Source organism: Crassostrea angulata, chromosome 7 (genome assembly GCF_025612915.1).
Source record: "Crassostrea angulata isolate pt1a10 chromosome 7, ASM2561291v2, whole genome shotgun sequence".
NCBI lineage: Eukaryota > Metazoa > Mollusca > Bivalvia > Ostreida > Ostreidae > Magallana > Magallana angulata.
In genome coordinates, this window is record NC_069117.1 from 21,654,615 (window position 1) to 21,680,311 (window position 25,697).

Genomic DNA, 25,697 nt, shown 5'->3' on the forward strand with positions numbered 1-25,697 from the left:
AGATTATTCATTTTATCAGATTGAATAACAATTTTGGTATTGATTCAGAGGTTTGAATCTCAAATTTTACATCATATGACAAGTCGAATTCACTAAAGTATGGCCAACGTTATTGTTTTCTTCACATTTGAATGATTTTTTTTTTAATGTAAAATAAGTAGATTAAAATTGATGAAAGGGGAACAATCCAAGGTAGATTTCTCCATTGACTATCATTTTTTCACAAGGGGTGCCTTTCGTATAAATGTTTATATTCATATTAACAAATATTTTCCTTTTTGACATTATCTGAGCAAATTGTTGTTATTTCTACATTCATGAATTTCCACTTTGACTTGGTCAAAAGGTCACTGTAGCGCATTCATGAATGATCACAAATATGCGATCCCCCTTCCCCCCGGCAAACACACTAATCCTTCGGACAGGAACTTCAAGCTTTACTTCCGACATCAACGGAAGACCCACTCGTTGCTTTGCAACGAGCTTTGCTCTAGTTATTATTATACTTTTTCTTTTTTTTCTGACTTCTTTTCGGCTTCATAACTCAAAATGTTTTGAACCGATTTTTATGAAACTTTCAGAGGTTATGTGCAATCATAATGCCTCGAAGATAATAAAGTTTCTATAGCAACGTCACTTCCGTTTTTACGTTACGTCATTTTAAAAATTTTCAAAGAGTCATTTTGTCCGCGGCTTTTTTCAAAAACGCTTCAAGATAGAAAGTTGAAATTTTTCGTGCTTATATATTGATCGTTTTGCCTCTGTAACAAGGCTGGAAATAAAAATTCGTCACTTCCGGTCGAAACCGGAAGTAAATCAAATTTTTCGAAAATTTGAGTTTTTTGATCAAATAAAAAACGTATATGTATTTTGTAGAGCTTACCAAACACTGAAAACCGTTTTAAATCGGATGACGCATAACAGAGTTATTGGGGTTTAAAAATTGCTTTTTCCGGAAATTTTGATTCCGCGTCGTTGGTTTAAAAAATAGCGTAATGTTCAAAGTAAAATTAACTCGTACTAAAAAATAATTGTTAAGTCGTACTTAAAGGACAGGTGACACAAAATCATTTTCTTATAAAAACATTTTCTTTGATAAATATAAATCAGTTTATAACTAGTTTTCTATTTGACTAGCATCAGATAAGAACACACAGCTCAATTAAGTGTGCAGAAAATCCTAGCTGCAGCTGATCTCCGAGTTTTGCCGATCTTTAATGAGATAAGAAACCCATGTGCGTTATTCGTCAAAGATGACATAGTCAGCTATGGCTACATAGTAAACAGAGCAATAGACGAGGATTTATTTACACGTACAGGATAGTGTATTTGTGTTGCAAATGATGATTTTGAAATAAAGCACTATCAGATTAAAGTGAATTTATTAAAAGCATATTTTATTGAAAAGTTTAGTGTATGAACCCTCTCCTGAAAATAAAGTAGTAAGATTATAGAATGTACAAGATTCCATGTTGTATTATTGGTTAATGGAGTTTTTGAGAAATTTTGTGTACATAAGATAGTGGTAACAGAAATTGAAAAAAAGTAATTAAATTAGAAAGAATCTGAAGATTCTGTGATTGATAATCATTTATAGCAGATTATCATCCTGTCAGCCAGACAGGCAACCACTAGTTCAGATTGTCAGTATTCAGTAAAGTTTGAAATATATTGTTTGAATATGCATATTAATCCAATCTTGCAGATCCAAAACATTGATTTGAATAAGTTCATATTAATCTAAATATTTTTTTTCTTAAAAAAAAACCTCAAATGGGAGCACGATGAGTTATACATATAAATCCTTTTTTGTGTACTATTTGTAACAATTGCCCAATTTGGTGTTGCTGTAATAATATCCTCTGAATCTAATGTAAGTATATAAGAAGTCATCAGTGTGCATAACAGCTCGTTTTTGGGCTTCTTTTTTTTTTTTTAGGTTTGATCAATAGAGAATAAATTATACACAACTCAGAAGTACTACGGTACCAAAAATGATCTTCATAAACTATTAAAAGAAAGATCAAATTACATTTGGATAAAATTCAAGGAGTCTGAGATTAATACGTTTTTAAAACCTAAATACATGTTAAAAAAACTACTGTTCAGTCTTTAGTGATTATGAAAATTGGTAGTTCTTTTAATTAAATTTCAATAAACAAACATGATCAAATACCATACTAAAAAATGAAATTAAAAGATGTTTCGGTTATTAGTATTGAGATTAAGGTAGACCCCTGATTTTGTGTAACTAAAGAAATTTACAAACATATTATTATTTGCTTACAGGTACCAGGATTTCTGGTAATACTTCTTAAATCAAAAAATCCATTATTAAGTCCAATTAACTTAATTAGGGTTTATTTAGGGTTTAAGATCCAGTGAAATTCCTGGTTACAAAAAGTCTCTATACATTATCACTTACTAAGTGTTGACAAAACAAAATCCTTTCTTTAGAAACAATGAATCCATGTTTTTGATGATTTTTATCTTTTAAAAATTTGATGATTTTTATCTTTTAAAAATTTGATGATTTTTATCTTTTAAAAATTTGATGATTTTTATCTTTTAAAAATTTGATGATTTTTATCTTTTAAAAATCCCATCTGACATATTTTTTCCAGCATGAAGTATATAGATCAATGAAAAGTTAACAGAACAGGTCACAATTTTTACTCCTATTCATAATTGCTGAGGAAACAGAAATGGGGTTTCTAAGCTTCGAATAACTCTATTTATGTACTGAGTTCTCAAACTTTTAATAGCAATGAGCAAAAGTTAATGACTTCAGATTTTAGATAAGAGCAATTTAGAAATCCCTATGGTTGAAAGATACAGCGAATGGGCAGTGTGTCGGCTATTACGTCGCACCGGAGGTTTCCGATCTCAGAGGCTTCAGATATGCATATTGAGGTCACGCGTCTTATCAGCTCAGTAATTCAGCAATAGCTGTGAAACAGATGGGAGTAGTAAGGAAAATTTTGCAGAAATAGTATCCCACTCACAATTCAACTTATTGGTCAATGTTTTTGTGATTGTGTCACCTGTCCTTCAAACACATTCGGATTTTTTTTTAAGTCGTTCTAGAAATCAGAAAAGTTTTTGTTAAGTCGTACTTAAAATCATTCGGATTTTGTTAAGTCGTTTCAGGAATAATTCGATTTTTTTTTCATCTTTTTATTTTAGTTACTCTTGTTGTTGGCTTAAGAGCTCTGCTTCTTACAGGAAATTCCAGCTTTACCTCCGACATTATTGCAAGACCCACTCGTTGCTTTGCAACGAGCTTTGCTCTAAATATTATTAGGGTCTTCCGTCTTCAGCGGAAGACCCTTCTATTATTCTATTGTTTCTTTTTCACTTTTCTTATTGTTATTAAGGTCTTCCGTTTCCAACGGAAGACCTTATTGTTATTGCTTTGTTTCTTTTTCCCTATTCTTATTATTATTATTTTTTTTCTTCCTATTTTTGTGCACGCGATTTCTCAGAAACGGCTCGGCCGATCTCAATGAAAGTTTCAGATATGATAGATATTGGTCTGAACCTGATTAAAAAAAATTTGTGTTGATGACGTCACATCCGTTTTTGAGATATTGAGATTTTTCTAATTTTTATATGGGTATTTTGTCTTCTGTCGTTCTCCTAAAGTATAAGAGATATTAAGCTCAAATTTCTACGGTTGGTAAAGGAAAGATTGAAGTTTTGCATGGTTGTTGTTTTGTAAGTTTAGCTCTTCTGGCGCCAAAGCTCGCTAGGGCTCGAAAATTGACATTAAAAAAACGTCGTAAATTTTTGTGCTTTTCTCTCTTTATCTTTTTTCTGGAAAATATTTTAATAAAACATGTAATGTAAAAAAGGCTCATATTTACAAGACCTTTCGGCTGATATCAAGAAAAAGGGGCTGGCCCCTAAAATTAGGGACCTAGAAGGCTCTAAAGTCTTTTACCCATAGCTCTTCACCAAGGGATATTTTGTAATAGATTATAGAAGCAAATGTGTTTATCTTATAGTTCTGTATTCAAGCAATGTAATGATTTTATCATGTGTTACGTAATTAAGGGTTTTTAGGGGCCAAAAGTCTAAAATTTTGATCACCCTTATCTCAGAAAGGAAAAATATTTTGTAATGCAGTACATAAGAAAAGTTGTTCAAAATGATGTACTTTACAACATGCAACCGTCAAAATTTCGTTAAACGGCCCCTAAAAGGAGAAAAGGACCGGCCCCTAAAACCTTCTTTCTCATATATCTCCAAAACGGTAACGAATTTCTAAACACTTGTTGAACAAAATTTGTGTAGAATTAAATGACCTTTTATTTGAAATCAAGAAAAAGGGGCTGGCCCCTCAAATTAGGGGACCAAAGGGCTCTAAAATCTTTAATCTGTAGCCCTTTACTAAGAGATATTTTGTGAAATATTATAGAAGCAAATGTGTTTATCTTATAGTTCTGTATTCAAGCAATATAATGATTTAATCATGTGTTACGTAATTAAGGGTTTTTAGGGGCCAAAAGTCAAAAAATTGGATCACCCATATCTCACAAAGGAAAAATATTTTGTAATGCAGTATAAAAGAAAAGTTGTTCAAAATGATGTTCTCAACAAATTGCAACCGTCAAAATTTCGTTGAACGGCCCCTAAAAGAAGATAAGGGACCGGCCCCTAAAACCTTCTTTCTCATATATCTCCAAAACGGTAACGAAATTCTAAACACTTGTTGAACAAAATTTGTGTAGAATTAAATGACCTTTTATTTGAAATCAAGAAAAAGGGGCTGGCCCCTCAAATTAGGGGACCATAGGGCTATAAAGTCTTTAATCTGTAGCCCTTTACTGAGATATATTTTGTGATAGATTATAGAAGCAAATGTGTTTATCTTATAGTTCTGTATTCAAGCAATGTAATGATTTTATCATGTGTTACGTAATTAAGGGTTTATAGGGGCCAAAAGTCCAAAATTTTGATCACCCTTATCTCAGAAAGGAAAATTATTTTGTAATGCAGTATAAAAGAAAAGTTGTTCAAAATGATGTTCTCAACAAATTGCAACCGTCAAAATTTCGTTGAACGGCCCCTAAAAGAAGATAAGGGACCGGCCCCTAAAACCTTCTTTCTCATCTATCTCCAAAACGGTAACGAATTACTAAACATGTGTTGAACAAAATTTGTTTAGAATTTAATGACATTTCATTCCATATCAAGAAAAAGGGGCTGGCCCCTAATAAAAGGGGACCAAAGGGCTCTAAAGTCTTTAATCTGTAGCCTTTTACTGAGAAATATTTTGTGAAATATTATAGAAGCAAATATGTTTATCTTATAGTTATATATTCAAGCAATGTAATGATTTTATCATGTGTTACGTAATTAAGGGTTTTTAGGGGCCAAAAATTTTCTAAACACTTGCTGACAAAATGTGTTCAGAATTAAATGTCCTTTCATTTGAATCCAAGAAAAAGGGACTTGCCCCTTAAATTAGGGGATCAAAGAGCTCTAAAATCTTTTATCTATAGCCCTATAATGAGAGCCATTTTGTGAAAGGTTATTAAAGCCAGATTAGGTTAAAAAAGCAAGAGAACTTATACAAAAACAATACAATAAAGCATTAGTACTCTACTCCTTTTCCATAACATGTTTGCTGTCGAAAATCAAAGTCGATGATGTCATATTTCATTCTAAAAATCGAACGGAAGACCTCCTCGTTGCTCGCAACGAGATCGTGTCTAGTTCTTATTAGGGTCTTCCGTTTTCAACGGAAGACCCTCTTGTTATTCTATTGTTTTTTTTTATTATTATTATTCTTCTTGTTTTTCCTTCTGACTTCTTTTTTGCTTTATATCTCAAAAACTATTCAACCAATTTGCAAGAAATTTTCAGGGATTATTTTAATTTCTTGTCCCTTGAAGCCTTCAAACTTTTAGTCATTAGGTCACTTCCGGTTTCTAGTTACGTCTTTTTAAAAATTTTCAAAAAGTGATTTTGTCCAGGACTTTTCTCCTAAACGGTTGTTTATAAAGACTTGAAATTTTCTGTGATTGTAAATCTGCGGATTGACTTATGGCAAATGTACAGAAAAAATTATTTTGTCACTTCCGGTCAAAACCGGAAGTGAAACACATTTTTCGAAAAAATGAATTTTCTGATCAATTCAAAAACGAATATGTGTTTTGTAGAGCTTATTAGGCTGAATCTAACACTGAAAGCCGTTTCAAAATCGGACGATGCATAACAGAGATATCGGGGTTTAAAAATTGATTTTTCCGGAAATTTTGATTCCGCTTCCTTGGTTTTAAAAATAGCGTAATATTCAAAGTAAAATGAACTCGTACCAAAAATAATTGTTAAGTCGTACTTGAACACATTCGGATTTTTTTTGTTAAGTCGTTATTGAAATCGGAAATGTTTTTGTTAAGTCGTACTTAAAATCATTCGTATTTTGTTAAGTCGTACCAGGAATAATTCGATTTTTTCATCTTTTTATTTTCGTTACTCTTGTTGTTGGTTTAAGAGCTCTGCTTCTGACAGGAACTTCCAGCTTTACTTCTGACATTAACGGAAGACCCACTCGTTGCTTTGCAACGAGCTTTGCTCTAGTTATTATTCTTTTTTTTTCTTACCGATTTTGTGCAGACGATTTCTCAGAGATGGCTTGATAGATTTCATTTAAATTTTCAAGAATAACGTGTTTTTATCTGAAGTTTATTGTTTTTATCCATTTCTGAAAATACACTTCCGGTCGGAAGTTATCGTCCGTTTACGATTTTAAAAAGTCAATTTTGTCGGCGACGTTTCTCAAAAACGAGAAAAGATAGAGGTCTGAAATTTTCAGAGAAGATAGATCTACCGTTTTTCTGGTGCAACACACTCACCAAAATGTCCGGCGTCACTTTCTGTCTTTTTTGGAGAAAAATTTCAAAAATTGATTTTTTCGACTTTTTTATTTTTTAATATTTTTTTTTGAATTTTTTACACCTTATAGTGACCCTTTTACTTATTAAGAATATGTAATTAGTTTTAAAATCAATCGAGGCATTCTCGAGAAATTAAGCGTCAAAGTCCTGAAGCGAGAGTCCGAGTAGCTCAGTCGTTATAGTCGTGGACATGGCCCAGGCGACCCGGGTTCAAGCCTCGAGTGCCGCAAAATTTTTTTCTATTTTTTTCGTTTAGATCTATGATTTTATCTTTGAATTGATAAGTTTAATCTTATCTATTCAAAAATTGGACGGAAGACCCACTCGTTGCTCGCAACGAGATCGAATCTAGTTATTATTATTATTCTTTTTTTTTCTTACCGATTTTGTGCAGACGATTTCTCAGAGATGGCTCAACCGATTTCAATCAAATTTTCAAGAATAACGCGATATTATCTGAAGTTTATCGTTTTTTATCCATTTTTGAAAATACACTTCCGGTCGGAAGTTATCGTCCGTTTACGATTTTAAAAAGTCAATTTTGTCGGTCGGGTTTCTCAAAAACGAGCAAAGATATAGAGCTGAAATTTTCAGAGATGATAGATCTACCGTTTTTCTAATGTACCTCGGTCAAGAGAATGTCCGCCGTCACTTCCGGTCGTCACCGGAAGGAAATTTGAAAAATTGAATTTTTCGACTTTTTTATTTTTTAATATTTTTCTTTGAAATTTTTACACCTTATAGTGACCTTTTCACTGATTCAGAATATGCAATTTGTTTTAAAATCGATCAAGGCATTCTCGTTTTTATTCTTTTTTGTCTTACAAATTTTGTGCAGGCGATTTCTCAGAGATGGCACGATCGATTTCTCTCAAATTTTTAGGACTTAAGCCTCGTTATCTGAATTTTGTACCGCTGCAACAGATTTTGAAAATTCACTTCCGGTCGGAAGTTATCGTCGTTTTACGATTTTTAAAAGTCAATTTTGTCGGCGATGTTTCTCAAAAACGAGTAAAGATAGAGAACTGAAATTTTCGGAGATGATAGATCTAGCAATTTGCTGGTGTACCTCGGTCAAGAGAATGTCGACCGTCACTTCCGGTCGGCACCGGAAGCAAATTTAAAAAATGAAAATTTTCAACTTTTTTTTTTATATATATTTTCCAATTAGCTGATGGTGACCCTTTTCCTGATTCAGAATATGTAATTTGTTTTAAAATCGATCAAGGCATTCTCGAGAAATTAAGCGTCAAAGTTCTGAAGCGAGAGTCCGAGTAACTCAGTCGATAGAGTCGTGGACATGGCCAAGGCGACCCGGGTTCGAGCCCTGAGTACCGACTTTTTTACCCCCTCCTTTTGTGTTTAGATCCGATTTTTTTATCTTTAAAATGATGGATTCTGTTCTTTTCCGTTTTGAGTTTGTAAAAGAAGTTACAATAATAGCGCTTTTCCCCGTATTTGCGTATTGAGATCCATAGCTATGTATTTATACTGAAATAAAGTTAACAAATTGAAAAATGTCAATAGTTAACTCTTTAAAACAACGTTTATACATTGTTCTAACCTATGTATTTTATTTAGAAATTGTGTAATATGTCATATTTAGAATTTAATATTCTTCTTTAAATATAGAAGTCACCGACCGACCCCCCCCCCCCCCTTCCAATCATCAAATCATTAAGTTTTTCTGGCCTGATTTTACTTGATCTTTGATCTTGGACCTTCAATTTCAAATTAGTACCATTCTAGATTTCTGTGCTAATTACCAGACTGATTCGTTCATTATTAACAGTTATGCATTTTTTGGCATTTGAGTTTCAATTGTCGTGTTTGACATGTGCTGTAGAAAAAAAATGCTAACTCCCGAGTCCTTCACTCAATTCTAATGAAAATTCGTGTAAATGTACCTCGGACCCCATTCTTATTGTCTGTCAAATTTGCAGCGGATTGATCAATTAAGTAAAATCCTGAGATCAAACGGCGCTTATTGCCTATACGCCAAAATACAATTTACGCAGTACACGCACCGACCCCCCCCCCCCCCTTCCATTTCACAAAGTGATTTAGTTTTTCTGGCCTGATTTCACTGGATCTATCATCTTGAACCTTTATTTTCAGCCTAGTACCATTCTAAATTACTGTACTAATGACCAGACCAATTCGTTCATTTTTAATAGAGTTATGAATTTTTGGGCATTTGAGTTTCGATTGGCTTGCTTGACATGTACTGTAGAAAAAAATTCTAACTCCCGTGCCCTTCACTCAATCCTAATGAAATTTTGTGTAAATGTACCTTGGACCCCATTCTTATTGTCTGCCAAATATGCAGCGGATTGAACAATTAAGAAGAAATTCCTGAGATCAAGCGGCGAGTATAGCCTGTACGAGGACTTAAAATTTACACAGTACAAGGGATGTAAGCAGCCGCGTAATATTTCTGTTGCATGTATATTTCTTGTTTTCCGTTTAGTCTGTATCTAAGATAGCATGTGAACTACTTATGAATGTTAAAACCGTGGAAATTACTGTCATCAAATTTTTACCGAATAAACTTACGTGTTACTGACTTCGTTATTTCTACTTTTATAAAGATTTTTTTTTATCAATCCTGTTGAAATAAAACAGTCAAACACAATAGTGAACGACACGAAAAAAAATCTCAACACTGAAATACAGGTGTAAAATGCATCAGTCATTGTTTTAGGACTTCTTCCCCTAATTGTCGTTAACCGAATCCAAGATCCACACCTCAAAATTCTACTTTCGATTTATTTACGACGAAAATCAAGCTCGGGTCTTTTCACCCCCCTCCAGACAAAAACACGCATCAATATTTCAAATGACCTCGCACTGTTACCAAACCTGAATAGTCAGACATCTCACACATCGTTTTTCATCTCATACAAAAATTCAGCTCCTGTCCCGGGCGGAAACACCCCGAATTCAAAGAGAAATTCGGGAATTATTTCGCGTCAGCCGATATCTACCAACATAAATTTTCATTAGCGTTTAATATGTTATTGGAGTTTTATTTCACGCATCTCTTCCTCCAAAACATGCAATGGCTCCGTTATCTTATTAATTTGCGATAAATAAAAATGTGCATATATAATAAATGATGTTTAATAAAATTAACACATGCAGAATTCTTACTCTTTGTAGGAGAGGATATCCATAATTACATTAAAACATTTACACGTACAAGTACACGTTAAATCTGCTAAACAAGAAAAGTAATTGAGCTGGTACGCGTAGTTCTAACTTGTAACCTACACATACAAGTACACGTACACGTTGGTCTGCTAAACCTCTCTAATATCTTGTTATAACGGAAGAATTTTTATTTTCTAAGATATAACCCTTCTTCCACTTTAAGTTTTTTTTAATATGAATTATGATTTATGTTACTTTCTGTATACTGCAGCAGTAAAAATTACAATAGTGTAAAGACTATTTCACAAATAATAAAAAAATATACTGAAAAACTTTAATCGACAAGGGGGTCATTATTCTACAGGGGTCACTTTTCTTCATGTGGAGTGTGCTCATTTTTATGAAAATGACACTTATTCTTCAGGCACAGGGGTCATTTTTCTACGTAGAATAATGACCGGGGGTCATTTTTTGCGTAGAATAATGACGTCGAAAAATGACCCCCGGTCATTATTCTACGGGGGTAATTATTCTTCATTACACCGGCGCTAGCAATTATGATTGTTATGTCTATACAAATGCTATGCTGCAACATCAAAACGTTTGCTTTAATACAGTTACTAATATCTGACCGGAACTGAATAACATTATTCAATGGAATGCTGTATAGGCCAGTTGGGGGGGGGGGGGGGGGGGGTGACGAATTTTTTCGATAGTTGCAAGATTTAAGTTGCTTAACTCCATCCCGAAGAAGTCTTAATTATATAAAATTACAAATATCTTACACTGGATGATGACTTGTACTTGAGAAGACTTTACTTTCCCTTCCACTCCGCTGGCTTCACATTGATATACCCCAGACATCCTTCGGTCCCGCCTTATATCGATGACTGGATTGTAACTATCTTCTTGTTCTCCATCTTTATACCAAGCTATTTTACACAAAGGGTTACAGTCTGACGAGCAATTTAGGGGAATTTTCCTTGAAGTGTCCTCCGTCTCAGTTACATCACCAGAAATTGTCTGATGATTTCTCAAGATAGTTGCAGCTCTTGGTCCATCTTCAAGTTGAAAATACGATACTTAACTTAATATCTCAATATCTCAATCTCGATATGGGGACTAACATGACATCATACAAGTAGACTAGCTGCGGCCGAGATTATTCATTTTATCAGATTGAATAACAATTTTGGTATTGATTCAGAGGTTTGAATCTCAAATTTTACATCATATGACAAGTCGAATTCACTAAAGTATGGCCAACGTTATTGTTTTCTTCACATTTGAATGATTTTTTTTTTAATGTAAAATAAGTAGATTAAAATTGATGAAAGGGGAACAATCCAAGGTAGATTTCTCCATTGACTATCATTTTTTCACAAGGGGTGCCTTTCGTATAAATGTTTATATTCATATTAACAAATATTTTCCTTTTTGACATTATCTGAGCAAATTGTTGTTATTTCTACATTCATGAATTTCCACTTTGACTTGGTCAAAAGGTCACTGTAGCGCATTCATGAATGATCACAAATATGCGATCCCCCTTCCCCCCGGCAAACACACTAATCCTTCGGACAGGAACTTCAAGCTTTACTTCCGACATCAACGGAAGACCCACTCGTTGCTTTGCAACGAGCTTTGCTCTAGTTATTATTATACTTTTTCTTTTTTTTCTGACTTCTTTTCGGCTTCATAACTCAAAATGTTTTGAACCGATTTTTATGAAACTTTCAGAGGTTATGTGCAATCATAATGCCTCGAAGATAATAAAGTTTCTATAGCAACGTCACTTCCGTTTTTACGTTACGTCATTTTAAAAATTTTCAAAGAGTCATTTTGTCCGCGGCTTTTTTCAAAAACGCTTCAAGATAGAAAGTTGAAATTTTTCGTGCTTATATATTGATCGTTTTGCCTCTGTAACAAGGCTGGACATAAAAATTCGTCACTTCCGGTCGAAACCGGAAGTAAATCAAATTTTTCGAAAATTTGAGTTTTTTGATCAAATAAAAAACGTATATGTATTTTGTAGAGCTTACCAAACACTGAAAACCGTTTTAAATCGGATGACGCATAACAGAGTTATTGGGGTTTAAAAATTGCTTTTTCCGGAAATTTTGATTCCGCGTCGTTGGTTTAAAAAATAGCGTAATGTTCAAAGTAAAATTAACTCGTACTAAAAAATAATTGTTAAGTCGTACTTAAAGGACAGGTGACACAAAATCATTTTCTTATAAAAACATTTTCTTTGATAAATATAAATCAGTTTATAACTAGTTTTCTATTTGACTAGCATCAGATAAGAACACACAGCTCAATTAAGTGTGCAGAAAATCCTAGCTGCAGCTGATCTCCGAGTTTTGCCGATCTTTAATGAGATAAGAAACCCATGTGCGTTATTCGTCAAAGATGACATAGTCAGCTATGGCTACATAGTAAACAGAGCAATAGACGAGGATTTATTTACACGTACAGGATAGTGTATTTGTGTTGCAAATGATGATTTTGAAATAAAGCACTATCAGATTAAAGTGAATTTATTAAAAGCATATTTTATTGAAAAGTTTAGTGTATGAACCCTCTCCTGAAAATAAAGTAGTAAGATTATAGAATGTACAAGATTCCATGTTGTATTATTGGTTAATGGAGTTTTTGAGAAATTTTGTGTACATAAGATAGTGGTAACAGAAATTGAAAAAAAGTAATTAAATTAGAAAGAATCTGAAGATTCTGTGATTGATAATCATTTATAGCAGATTATCATCCTGTCAGCCAGACAGGCAACCACTAGTTCAGATTGTCAGTATTCAGTAAAGTTTGAAATATATTGTTTGAATATGCATATTAATCCAATCTTGCAGATCCAAAACATTGATTTGAATAAGTTCATATTAATCTAAATATTTTTTTTCTTAAAAAAAAACCTCAAATGGGAGCACGATGAGTTATACATATAAATCCTTTTTTGTGTACTATTTGTAACAATTGCCCAATTTGGTGTTGCTGTAATAATATCCTCTGAATCTAATGTAAGTATATAAGAAGTCATCAGTGTGCATAACAGCTCGTTTTTGGGCTTCTTTTTTTTTTTTTAGGTTTGATCAATAGAGAATAAATTATACACAACTCAGAAGTACTACGGTACCAAAAATGATCTTCATAAACTATTAAAAGAAAGATCAAATTACATTTGGATAAAATTCAAGGAGTCTGAGATTAATACGTTTTTAAAACCTAAATACATGTTAAAAAAACTACTGTTCAGTCTTTAGTGATTATGAAAATTGGTAGTTCTTTTAATTAAATTTCAATAAACAAACATGATCAAATACCATACTAAAAAATGAAATTAAAAGATGTTTCGGTTATTAGTATTGAGATTAAGGTAGACCCCTGATTTTGTGTAACTAAAGAAATTTACAAACATATTATTATTTGCTTACAGGTACCAGGATTTCTGGTAATACTTCTTAAATCAAAAAATCCATTATTAAGTCCAATTAACTTAATTAGGGTTTATTTAGGGTTTAAGATCCAGTGAAATTCCTGGTTACAAAAAGTCTCTATACATTATCACTTACTAAGTGTTGACAAAACAAAATCCTTTCTTTAGAAACAATGAATCCATGTTTTTGATGATTTTTATCTTTTAAAAATTTGATGATTTTTATCTTTTAAAAATTTGATGATTTTTATCTTTTAAAAATTTGATGATTTTTATCTTTTAAAAATTTGATGATTTTTATCTTTTAAAAATTTGATGATTTTTATCTTTTAAAAATCCCATCTGACATATTTTTTCCAGCATGAAGTATATAGATCAATGAAAAGTTAACAGAACAGGTCACAATTTTTACTCCTATTCATAATTGCTGAGGAAACAGAAATGGGGTTTCTAAGCTTCGAATAACTCTATTTATGTACTGAGTTCTCAAACTTTTAATAGCAATGAGCAAAAGTTAATGACTTCAGATTTTAGATAAGAGCAATTTAGAAATCCCTATGGTTGAAAGATACAGCGAATGGGCAGTGTGTCGGCTATTACGTCGCACCGGAGGTTTCCGATCTCAGAGGCTTCAGATATGCATATTGAGGTCACGCGTCTTATCAGCTCAGTAATTCAGCAATAGCTGTGAAACAGATGGGAGTAGTAAGGAAAATTTTGCAGAAATAGTATCCCACTCACAATTCAACTTATTGGTCAATGTTTTTGTGATTGTGTCACCTGTCCTTCAAACACATTCGGATTTTTTTTTAAGTCGTTCTAGAAATCAGAAAAGTTTTTGTTAAGTCGTACTTAAAATCATTCGGATTTTGTTAAGTCGTTTCAGGAATAATTCGATTTTTTTTTCATCTTTTTATTTTAGTTACTCTTGTTGTTGGCTTAAGAGCTCTGCTTCTTACAGGAAATTCCAGCTTTACCTCCGACATTATTGCAAGACCCACTCGTTGCTTTGCAACGAGCTTTGCTCTAAATATTATTAGGGTCTTCCGTCTTCAGCGGAAGACCCTTCTATTATTCTATTGTTTCTTTTTCACTTTTCTTATTGTTATTAAGGTCTTCCGTTTCCAACGGAAGACCTTATTGTTATTGCTTTGTTTCTTTTTCCCTATTCTTATTATTATTATTTTTTTTCTTCCTATTTTTGTGCACGCGATTTCTCAGAAACGGCTCGGCCGATCTCAATGAAAGTTTCAGATATGATAGATATTGGTCTGAACCTGATTAAAAAAAATTTGTGTTGATGACGTCACATCCGTTTTTGAGATATTGAGATTTTTCTAATTTTTATATGGGTATTTTGTCTTCTGTCGTTCTCCTAAAGTATAAGAGATATTAAGCTCAAATTTCTACGGTTGGTAAAGGAAAGATTGAAGTTTTGCATGGTTGTTGTTTTGTAAGTTTAGCTCTTCTGGCGCCAAAGCTCGCTAGGGCTCGAAAATTGACATTAAAAAAACGTCGTAAATTTTTGTGCTTTTCTCTCTTTATCTTTTTTCTGGAAAATATTTTAATAAAACATGTAATGTAAAAAAGGCTCATATTTACAAGACCTTTCGGCTGATATCAAGAAAAAGGGGCTGGCCCCTAAAATTAGGGACCTAGAAGGCTCTAAAGTCTTTTACCCATAGCTCTTCACCAAGGGATATTTTGTAATAGATTATAGAAGCAAATGTGTTTATCTTATAGTTCTGTATTCAAGCAATGTAATGATTTTATCATGTGTTACGTAATTAAGGGTTTTTAGGGGCCAAAAGTCTAAAATTTTGATCACCCTTATCTCAGAAAGGAAAAATATTTTGTAATGCAGTACATAAGAAAAGTTGTTCAAAATGATGTACTTTACAACATGCAACCGTCAAAATTTCGTTAAACGGCCCCTAAAAGGAGAAAAGGACCGGCCCCTAAAACCTTCTTTCTCATATATCTCCAAAACGGTAACGAATTTCTAAACACTTGTTGAACAAAATTTGTGTAGAATTAAATGACCTTTTATTTGAAATCAAGAAAAAGGGGCTGGCCCCTCAAATTAGGGGACCAAAGGGCTCTAAAATCTTTAATCTGTAGCCCTTTACTAAGAGATATTTTGTGAAATATTATAGAAGCAAATGTGTTTATCTTATAGTTCTGTATTCAAGCAATATAATGATTTAATCATGTGTTACGTAATTAAGGGTTTTTAGGGGCCAAAAGTCAAAAAATTGGATCACCCATATCTCACAAAGGAAAAATATTTTGTAATGCAGTATAAAAGAAAAGTTGTTCAAAATGATGTTCTCAACAAATTGCAACCGTCAAAATTTCGTTGAACGGCCCCTAAAAGAAGATAAGGGACCGGCCCCTAAAACCTTCTTTCTCATATATCTCCAAAACGGTAACGAAATTCTAAACACTTGTTGAACAAAATTTGTGTAGAATTAAATGACCTTTTATTTGAAATCAAGAAAAAGGGGCTGGCCCCTCAAATTAGGGGACCATAGGGCTATAAAGTCTTTAATCTGTAGCCCTTTACTGAGATATATTTTGTGATAGATTATAGAAGCAAATGTGTTTATCTTATAGTTCTGTATTCAAGCAATGTAATGATTTTATCATGTGTTACGTAATTAAGGGTTTATAGGGGCCAAAAGTCCAAAATTTTGATCACCCTTATCTCAGAAAGGAAAATTATTTTGTAATGCAGTATAAAAGAAAAGTTGTTCAAAATGATGTTCTCAACAAATTGCAACCGTCAAAATTTCGTTGAACGGCCCCTAAAAGAAGATAAGGGACCGGCCCCTAAAACCTTCTTTCTCATCTATCTCCAAAACGGTAACGAATTACTAAACATGTGTTGAACAAAATTTGTTTAGAATTTAATGACATTTCATTCCATATCAAGAAAAAGGGGCTGGCCCCTAATAAAAGGGGACCAAAGGGCTCTAAAGTCTTTAATCTGTAGCCTTTTACTGAGAAATATTTTGTGAAATATTATAGAAGCAAATATGTTTATCTTATAGTTATATATTCAAGCAATGTAATGATTTTATCATGTGTTACGTAATTAAGGGTTTTTAGGGGCCAAAAATTTTCTAAACACTTGCTGACAAAATGTGTTCAGAATTAAATGTCCTTTCATTTGAATCCAAGAAAAAGGGACTTGCCCCTTAAATTAGGGGATCAAAGAGCTCTAAAATCTTTTATCTATAGCCCTATAATGAGAGCCATTTTGTGAAAGGTTATTAAAGCCAGATTAGGTTAAAAAAGCAAGAGAACTTATACAAAAACAATACAATAAAGCATTAGTACTCTACTCCTTTTCCATAACATGTTTGCTGTCGAAAATCAAAGTCGATGATGTCATATTTCATTCTAAAAATCGAACGGAAGACCTCCTCGTTGCTCGCAACGAGATCGTGTCTAGTTCTTATTAGGGTCTTCCGTTTTCAACGGAAGACCCTCTTGTTATTCTATTGTTTTTTTTTATTATTATTATTCTTCTTGTTTTTCCTTCTGACTTCTTTTTTGCTTTATATCTCAAAAACTATTCAACCAATTTGCAAGAAATTTTCAGGGATTATTTTAATTTCTTGTCCCTTGAAGCCTTCAAACTTTTAGTCATTAGGTCACTTCCGGTTTCTAGTTACGTCTTTTAAAAATTTTCAAAAAGTGATTTTGTCCAGGACTTTTCTCCTAAACGGTTGTTTATAAAGACTTGAAATTTTCTGTGATTGTAAATCTGCGGATTGACTTATGGCAAATGTACAGAAAAAATTATTTTGTCACTTCCGGTCAAAACCGGAAGTGAAACACATTTTTCGAAAAAATGAATTTTCTGATCAATTCAAAAACGAATATGTGTTTTGTAGAGCTTATTAGGCTGAATCTAACACTGAAAGCCGTTTCAAAATCGGACGATGCATAACAGAGATATCGGGGTTTAAAAATTGATTTTTCCGGAAATTTTGATTCCGCTTCCTTGGTTTTAAAAATAGCGTAATATTCAAAGTAAAATGAACTCGTACCAAAAATAATTGTTAAGTCGTACTTGAACACATTCGGATTTTTTTTGTTAAGTCGTTATTGAAATCGGAAATGTTTTTGTTAAGTCGTACTTAAAATCATTCGTATTTTGTTAAGTCGTACCAGAAATAATTCGATTTTTTCATCTTTTTATTTTCGTTACTCTTGTTGTTGGTTTAAGAGCTCTGCTTCTGACAGGAACTTCCAGCTTTACTTCTGACATTAACGGAAGACCCACTCGTTGCTTTGCAACGAGCTTTGCTCTAGTTATTATTCTTTTTTTTTCTTACCGATTTTGTGCAGACGATTTCTCAGAGATGGCTTGATAGATTTCATTTAAATTTTCAAGAATAACGTGTTTTTATCTGAAGTTTATTGTTTTTTATCCATTTCTGAAAATACACTTCCGGTCGGAAGTTATCGTCCGTTTACGATTTTAAAAAGTCAATTTTGTCGGCGACGTTTCTCAAAAACGAGAAAAGATAGAGGTCTGAAATTTTCAGAGAAGATAGATCTACCGTTTTTCTGGTGCAACACACTCACCAAAATGTCCGGCGTCACTTTCTGTCTTTTTTGGAGAAAAATTTCAAAAATTGATTTTTTCGACTTTTTTATTTTTTAATATTTTTTTTTGAATTTTTTACACCTTATAGTGACCCTTTTACTTATTAAGAATATGTAATTAGTTTTAAAATCAATCGAGGCATTCTCGAGAAATTAAGCGTCAAAGTCCTGAAGCGAGAGTCCGAGTAGCTCAGTCGTTATAGTCGTGGACATGGCCCAGGCGACCCGGGTTCAAGCCTCGAGTGCCGCAAAATTTTTTTCTATTTTTTTCGCTTAGATCTATGATTTTATCTTTGAATTGATAAGTTTAATCTTATCTATTCAAAAATTGGACGGAAGACCCACTCGTTGCTCGCAACGAGATCGAATCTAGTTAGGGTCTTCCGTCTTCAGCGGAAGACCCTTCTATTATTCTATTGTTTCTTTTTCACTTTTCTTCTTATTATTCTTTTTTTTTCTTACCGATTTTGTGCAGACGATTTCTCAGAGATGGCTGGGTCGATTTCGCTCAAATTTTCAATATAAACGTGTTTTTATCTAAAGCTGATACATTTTTTTTCATTTTTGAAAAAACACTTCCGGTCAGAAGTTATCGTCCGTTTACGATTTTAAAAAGTCAATTTTGTCTGTCGGGTTTCTCAAAAACGAGTAAAGATAAAAGGCTGAAATTTTCAGAGATGATAGATCTACCGTTTTTCTAATGTACCTCGGTATAGAGAATGTCCGCCGTCACTTCCGGTCGTCACCGGAAGAAAATTTCAAAAATTGAATTTTTCGACTTTTTTATTTTTTAAAATTTTTCTTTGAAATTTTTAAACCTTATAGTGACCCTTTTACTAATTAAGAATATGTAATTAGTTTTAAAATCGATCAAGGCATTCTCGAGAAATTAAGCGTCAAAGTTCTGAAGCGGAGTCCGAGTAGCTCAGTCGTTATAGTCGTGGACATGGCCCAGGCGACCCGGGTTCAAGCCTCGAGTGCCGCAAAATTTTTTTCTCTTTTTTTCGCTTAGATCTACGATTTTATCTTTGAATTGATAAGTTTAATCTTATCTTTTCAAAAATTGGACGGAAGACCCACTCGTTGCTCGCAACGAGATCGAATCTAGTTATTATTATTATTCTTTTTTTTTCTTACCGATTTTGTGCAGACGATTTCTCAGAGATGGCTCAACCGATTTCAATCAAATTTTCAAGAATAACGCGATATTATCTGAAGTTTATCGTTTTTTATCCATTTTTGAAAATACACTTCCGGTCGGAAGTTATCGTCCGTTTACGATTTTAAAAAGTCAATTTTGTCGGTCGGGTTTCTCAAAAACGAGCAAAGATATAGAGCTGAAATTTTCAGAGATGATAGATCTACCGTTTTTCTAATGTACCTCGGTCAAGAGAATGTCCGCCGTCACTTCCGGTCGTCACCGGAAGGAAATTTGAAAAATTGAATTTTTCGACTTTTTTATTTTTTAATATTTTTCTTTGAAATTTTTACACCTTATAGTGACCTTTTCACTGATTCAGAATATGCAATTTGTTTTAAAATCGATCAAGGCATTCTCGTTTTTATTCTTTTTTGTCTTACAAATTTTGTGCAGGCGATTTCTCAGAGATGGCACGATCGATTTCTCTCAAATTTTTAGGACTTAAGCCTCGTTATCTGAATTTTGTACCGCTGCAACAGATTTTGAAAATTCACTTCCGGTCGGAAGTTATCGTCGTTTTACGATTTTTAAAAGTCAATTTTGTCGGCGATGTTTCTCAAAAACGAGTAAAGATAGAGAACTGAAATTTTCGGAGATGATAGATCTAGCAATTTGCTGGTGTACCTCGGTCAAGAGAATGTCGACCGTCACTTCCGGTCGGCACCGGAAGCAAATTTAAAAAATGAAAATTTTCAACTTTTTTTTTTTATATATATTTTCCAATTAGCTGATAGTGACCCTTTTCCTGATTCAGAATATGTAATTTGTTTTAAAATCGATCAAGGCATTCTCGAGAAATTAAGCGTCAAAGTTCTGAAGCGAGAGTCCGAGTAACTCAGTCGATAGAGTCGTGGACATGGCCAAGGCGACCCGGGTTCGAGCCCTGAGTACCGACTTTTTTACCCCCTCCTTTTGTGTTTAGATCCGATTTTTTTATCTTTAAAATGATGGATTCTGTTCTTTTCCGTTTTGAGTTTGTAAAAGAAGTTACAATAATAGCGCTTTTCCCGGTATTTGCGTATTGAGATCCATAGCTATGTATTTATACTGAAATAAAGTTAACAAATTGAAAAATGTCAATAGTTAACTCTTTAAAACAACGTTTATACATTGTTCTAACCTATGTATTTTATTTAGAAATTGTGTAATATGTCATATTTAGAATTTAATATTCTTCTTTAAATATAGAAGTCACCGACCGACCCCCCCCCCCCCCTTCCAATCATCAAATCATTAAGTTTTTCTGGCCTGATTTTACTTGATCTTTGATCTTGGACCTTCAATTTCAAATTAGTACCATTCTAGATTTCTGTGCTAATTACCAGACTGATTCGTTCATTATTAACAGTTATGCATTTTTTGGCATTTGAGTTTCAATTGTCGTGTTTGACATGTGCTGTAGAAAAAAAATGCTAACTCCCGAGTCCTTCACTCAATTCTAATGAAAATTCGTGTAAATGTACCTCGGACCCCATTCTTATTGTCTGTCAAATTTGCAGCGGATTGATCAATTAAGTAAAATCCTGAGATCAAACGGCGCTTATTGCCTATACGCCAAAATACAATTTACGCAGTACACGCACCGACCCCCCCCCCCCCCTTCCATTTCACAAAGTGATTTAGTTTTTCTGGCCTGATTTCACTGGATCTATCATCTTGAACCTTTATTTTCAGCCTAGTACCATTCTAAATTACTGTACTAATGACCAGACCAATTCGTTCATTTTTAATAGAGTTATGAATTTTTGGGCATTTGAGTTTCGATTGGCTTGCTTGACATGTACTGTAGAAAAAAATTCTAACTCCCGTGCCCTTCACTCAATCCTAATGAAATTTTGTGTAAATGTACCTTGGACCCCATTCTTATTGTCTGCCAAATATGCAGCGGATTGAACAATTAAGAAGAAATTCCTGAGATCAAGCGGCGAGTATAGCCTGTACGAGGACTTAAAATTTACACAGTACAAGGGATGTAAGCAGCCGCGTAATATTTCTGTTGCATGTATATTTCTTGTTTTCCGTTTAGTCTGTATCTAAGATAGCATGTGAACTACTTATGAATGTTAAAACCGTGGAAATTACTGTCATCAAATTTTTACCGAATAAACTTACGTGTTACTGACTTCGTTATTTCTACTTTTATAAAGATTTTTTTTTATCAATCCTGTTGAAATAAAACAGTCAAACACAATAGTGAACGACACGAAAAAAAATCTCAACACTGAAATACAGGTGTAAAATGCATCAGTCATTGTTTTAGGACTTCTTCCCCTAATTGTCGTTAACCGAATCCAAGATCCACACCTCAAAATTCTACTTTCGATTTATTTACGACGAAAATCAAGCTCGGGTCTTTTCACCCCCCTCCAGACAAAAACACGCATCAATATTTCAAATGACCTCGCACTGTTACCAAACCTGAATAGTCAGACATCTCACACATCGTTTTTCATCTCATACAAAAATTCAGCTCCTGTCCCGGGCGGAAACACCCCGAATTCAAAGAGAAATTCGGGAATTATTTCGCGTCAGCCGATATCTACCAACATAAATTTTCATTAGCGTTTAATATGTTATTGGAGTTTTATTTCACGCATCTCTTCCTCCAAAACATGCAATGGCTCCGTTATCTTATTAATTTGCGATAAATAAAAATGTGCATATATAATAAATGATGTTTAATAAAATTAACACATGCAGAATTCTTACTCTTTGTAGGAGAGGATATCCATAATTACATTAAAACATTTACACGTACAAGTACACGTTAAATCTGCTAAACAAGAAAAGTAATTGAGCTGGTACGCGTAGTTCTAACTTGTAACCTACACATACAAGTACACGTACACGTTGGTCTGCTAAACCTCTCTAATATCTTGTTATAACGGAAGAATTTTTATTTTCTAAGATATAACCCTTCTTCCACTTTAAGTTTTTTTTAATATGAATTATGATTTATGTTACTTTCTGTATACTGCAGCAGTAAAAATTACAATAGTGTAAAGACTATTTCACAAATAATAAAAAAATATACTGAAAAACTTTAATCGACAAGGGGGTCATTATTCTACAGGGGTCACTTTTCTTCATGTGGAGTGTGCTCATTTTTATGAAAATGACACTTATTCTTCAGGCACAGGGGTCATTTTTCTACGTAGAATAATGACCGGGGGTCATTTTTTTGCGTAGAATAATGACGTCGAAAAATGACCCCCGGTCATTATTCTACGGGGGTAATTATTCTTCATTACACCGGCGCTAGCAATTATGATTGTTATGTCTATACAAATGCTATGCTGCAACATTAAAACGTTTGCTTTAATACAGTTACTAATATCTGACCGGAACTGAAAAACATTATTCAATGGAATGCTGTATAGGCCAGTTGGGGGGGGGGGGGGGGTGACGAATTTTTTCGATAGTTGCAAGATTTAAGTTGCTTAACTCCATCCCGAAGAAGTCTTAATTATATAAAATTACAAATATCTTACACTGGATGATGACTTGTACTTGAGAAGACTTTACTTTCCCTTCCACTCCGCTGGCTTCACATTGATATACCCCAGACATCCTTCGGTCCCGCCTTATATCGATGACTGGATTGTAACTATCTTCTTGTTCTCCATCTTTATACCAAGCTATTTTACACAAAGGGTTACAGTCTGACGAGCAATTTAGGGGAATTTTCCTTGAAGTGTCCTCCGTCTCAGTTACATCACCAGAAATTGTCTGATGATTTCTCAAGATAGTTGCAGCTCTTGGTCCATCTTCAAGTTGAAAATACGATACTTAACTTAATATCTCAATATCTCAATCTCGATATGGGGACCAAGATGACATCATACAAGTAGACTAGCTGCGGCCGAGATTATTCATTTTATCAGATTGAATAACAATTTTGGTATTGATTCAGAGGTTTGAATCTCAAATTTTACATCATATGACAAGTCGAATTCACTAAAGTATGGCCAACGTTATTGTTTTCTTCACATTTGAATGATTTTTTTTTTAATGTAAAATAAGTAGATTAAAATTGATGAAAGGGGAACAATCCAAGGTAGATTTCTCCATTGACTATCATTTTTTCACAAGGGGTGCCTTTCGTATAAATGTTTATATTCATATTAACAAATATTTTCCTTTTTGACATTATCTGAGCAAATTGTTGTTATTTCTACATTCATGAATTTCCACTTTGACTTGGTCAAAAGGTCACTGTAGCGCATTCATGAATGATCACAAATATGCGATCCCCCCTCCCCCCGGCAAACACAATAATCCTTCGGACGCCCCCCCCTCCATGAAAAATTTTCTGGATCCGCGCATGCAGGGCTCTTAAGTTGTTAGGGAAACTCGCTAGCGATTGTGACCTCGGAGTAAGGGATGGTGGCCTCAAGACACTCGAGACACTGGAAAAATAGCTTCTCACTGAGTTTTCATCCGCCTGTAGTCCTCACGTGAGATGTCAGAACAGGGAATACGAATTGTAGTAATTGCTCAAATATTTTTTTTTTAGAATAAGACAAAATAGGACAAAAACTTAATATATATTTCATGTGATTTTAACATACCTGAGTTGCAAGATTTATGTTGTTTTCTATGACAGGAAAAATAACGTAAAACCTTTTGACGTTGTCGCAATAGAAGAGTGCACACGATACAGAAGTCAGCCATGATTGAAACTAATGCCGATGTCTTTCATTGCACCCTTGGGTACGCCAATTAATCATCAACTTTATTTCACTTAAGCTTCGGAACATGCATACATTAATTAGTTGTTACTTTGAATAATCAAAAATATACGAAAAAATGCCCTTTTCAGTATTTACAGACTGGGTTTCATCATATTTTATACTAATTATCATTATTACGTAAATATTATCAGGTGACCGTAGGATCATGATCGCTGATTTCATAATTACATTGGTCATTATTAAGGTATTTTAAAACTTTAACCAAGGTGCTCTATTTAAATTCTTCCGGTTCCTAAAACTATAAGTTTTTAAAGTACATTTATTTGCCTTATTTTATTAATTCAGGGAAGAGATTTTCTAAATAATGAAAAACATATTGTTTAACCACAATCCATACTACTTTTGCTGATTAATCAATGAATTCAAATAAATCTGTTTAAATAAAACTGTGGATGAAAGTTTTTTTCAAATCTGTTAATAAAAAATAAAACCTAAAGAATATAACATAGTCTGTGATTTTTAAAAATGAAATTAATTTTCGTATTAAATTTTGTAAAACAGACAAAAATACTGGGGTGGGTTGTTTTTATATTAGGGTCTAGTTGTCTTCAGTAACAAAACGTCACTGAAAATTCTACATGTACATACGCAAATTGTCAAAGTAGCAATTTAGTAAATTCGTGTTTGTCTTATCAAAAATCCTGATAAAAACCGAATTCGCCAAAGCATCAACTTCTTGTGTATGGTCCGTTCACAATTAATTATCATTTTGTGCTTCGTTGTCCGTTTCGTTCCGTTAACAAAATAAATAAAAAAGCTTGTCTCTGAAATTCCTGAGGAAAACATTGTGCTCTAGAAACTAAACATACTGTCTGTGGCACAATTTTTTCTGAAAATTCATCTTTAAGTCTGGTCTCAATCTCTTTATTTTCAAATTTCCAACCGCTCTGTGACCCTAACTCCAACGGAAGTAGTAATATTCCGCTTGAATTTTAATCGTTTTTCTCTAAACAACGAGTGAATTATCAAATTACAGACTACAGGCGGATGAAAACTCAGTGAGAAGCCATTTTTCCAGTGTCTCGAGTGTCTTGAGGCCACCATCCCTTACTCCGAGGTCTCTCTTTATTTTCAAATTTCCAACCGCTCTGTGACCCTAACTCCAACGGAATTAGTAATATTCCGCCGAGCTTCAATCGTTTTTCTCTAAACAACGAGTGAATTATCTTTCCCATTTCAACTAATTAGACAGAAAAAAGCTCTTGTAAAAAAAAGAGCTTTATTTATTTAGTCTGCAGCATTGTTGAGCTATTTATTGTTACGATATGTTGATCGAACAGGCTCTCTAGGTGAACACAAAAGGAAAGTGGGGAGCAATGTTCATTTGCTACAAGTGTAAATATAAAATAATAAGGTATCATGTTATGTGTATATTGATATATAAATAAGCGTTGGTACATGTCGTGATCAAATCTTCCATAAAGCCCGACCTGATCATGTGACTAACCAGTATTTATTTCCCATATACTAAAAACAGATACCTTATTTCTTAATGGAATTAATGAGTAGCTCGATTTCTAGCCATTTGTTAAAAAGATGGGGGCACTATGAAAAACCCAACACAATTTTATAACGTCTTTGCTTCTTTTTCAAGTAGACTTTTTCAGTAAAGTAAA

General features: G+C 33.5%; 1 protein-coding gene across 1 annotated transcript in view; it reads right to left on the minus strand.

Moving 5' to 3' along the window:
* LOC128191233 (hemicentin-2-like) overlaps positions 1–22,982 on the minus strand; it is a 30,331-nt gene extending 7,349 nt beyond the window's left edge. Inside the window, exons 1-2 of the mRNA XM_052863325.1 lie at positions 22,819–22,982; positions 10,844–11,119 (exon numbers count right to left, since the gene is read on the minus strand). Coding sequence (XP_052719285.1) covers positions 10,844–11,119; positions 22,819–22,897 — 355 coding nt within the window. The 5' untranslated portion in view covers positions 22,898–22,982. The remainder of the gene's footprint in view (positions 1–10,843; positions 11,120–22,818) is intronic.
* Between the last annotated feature and the right edge of the window lie 2,715 nt (positions 22,983–25,697).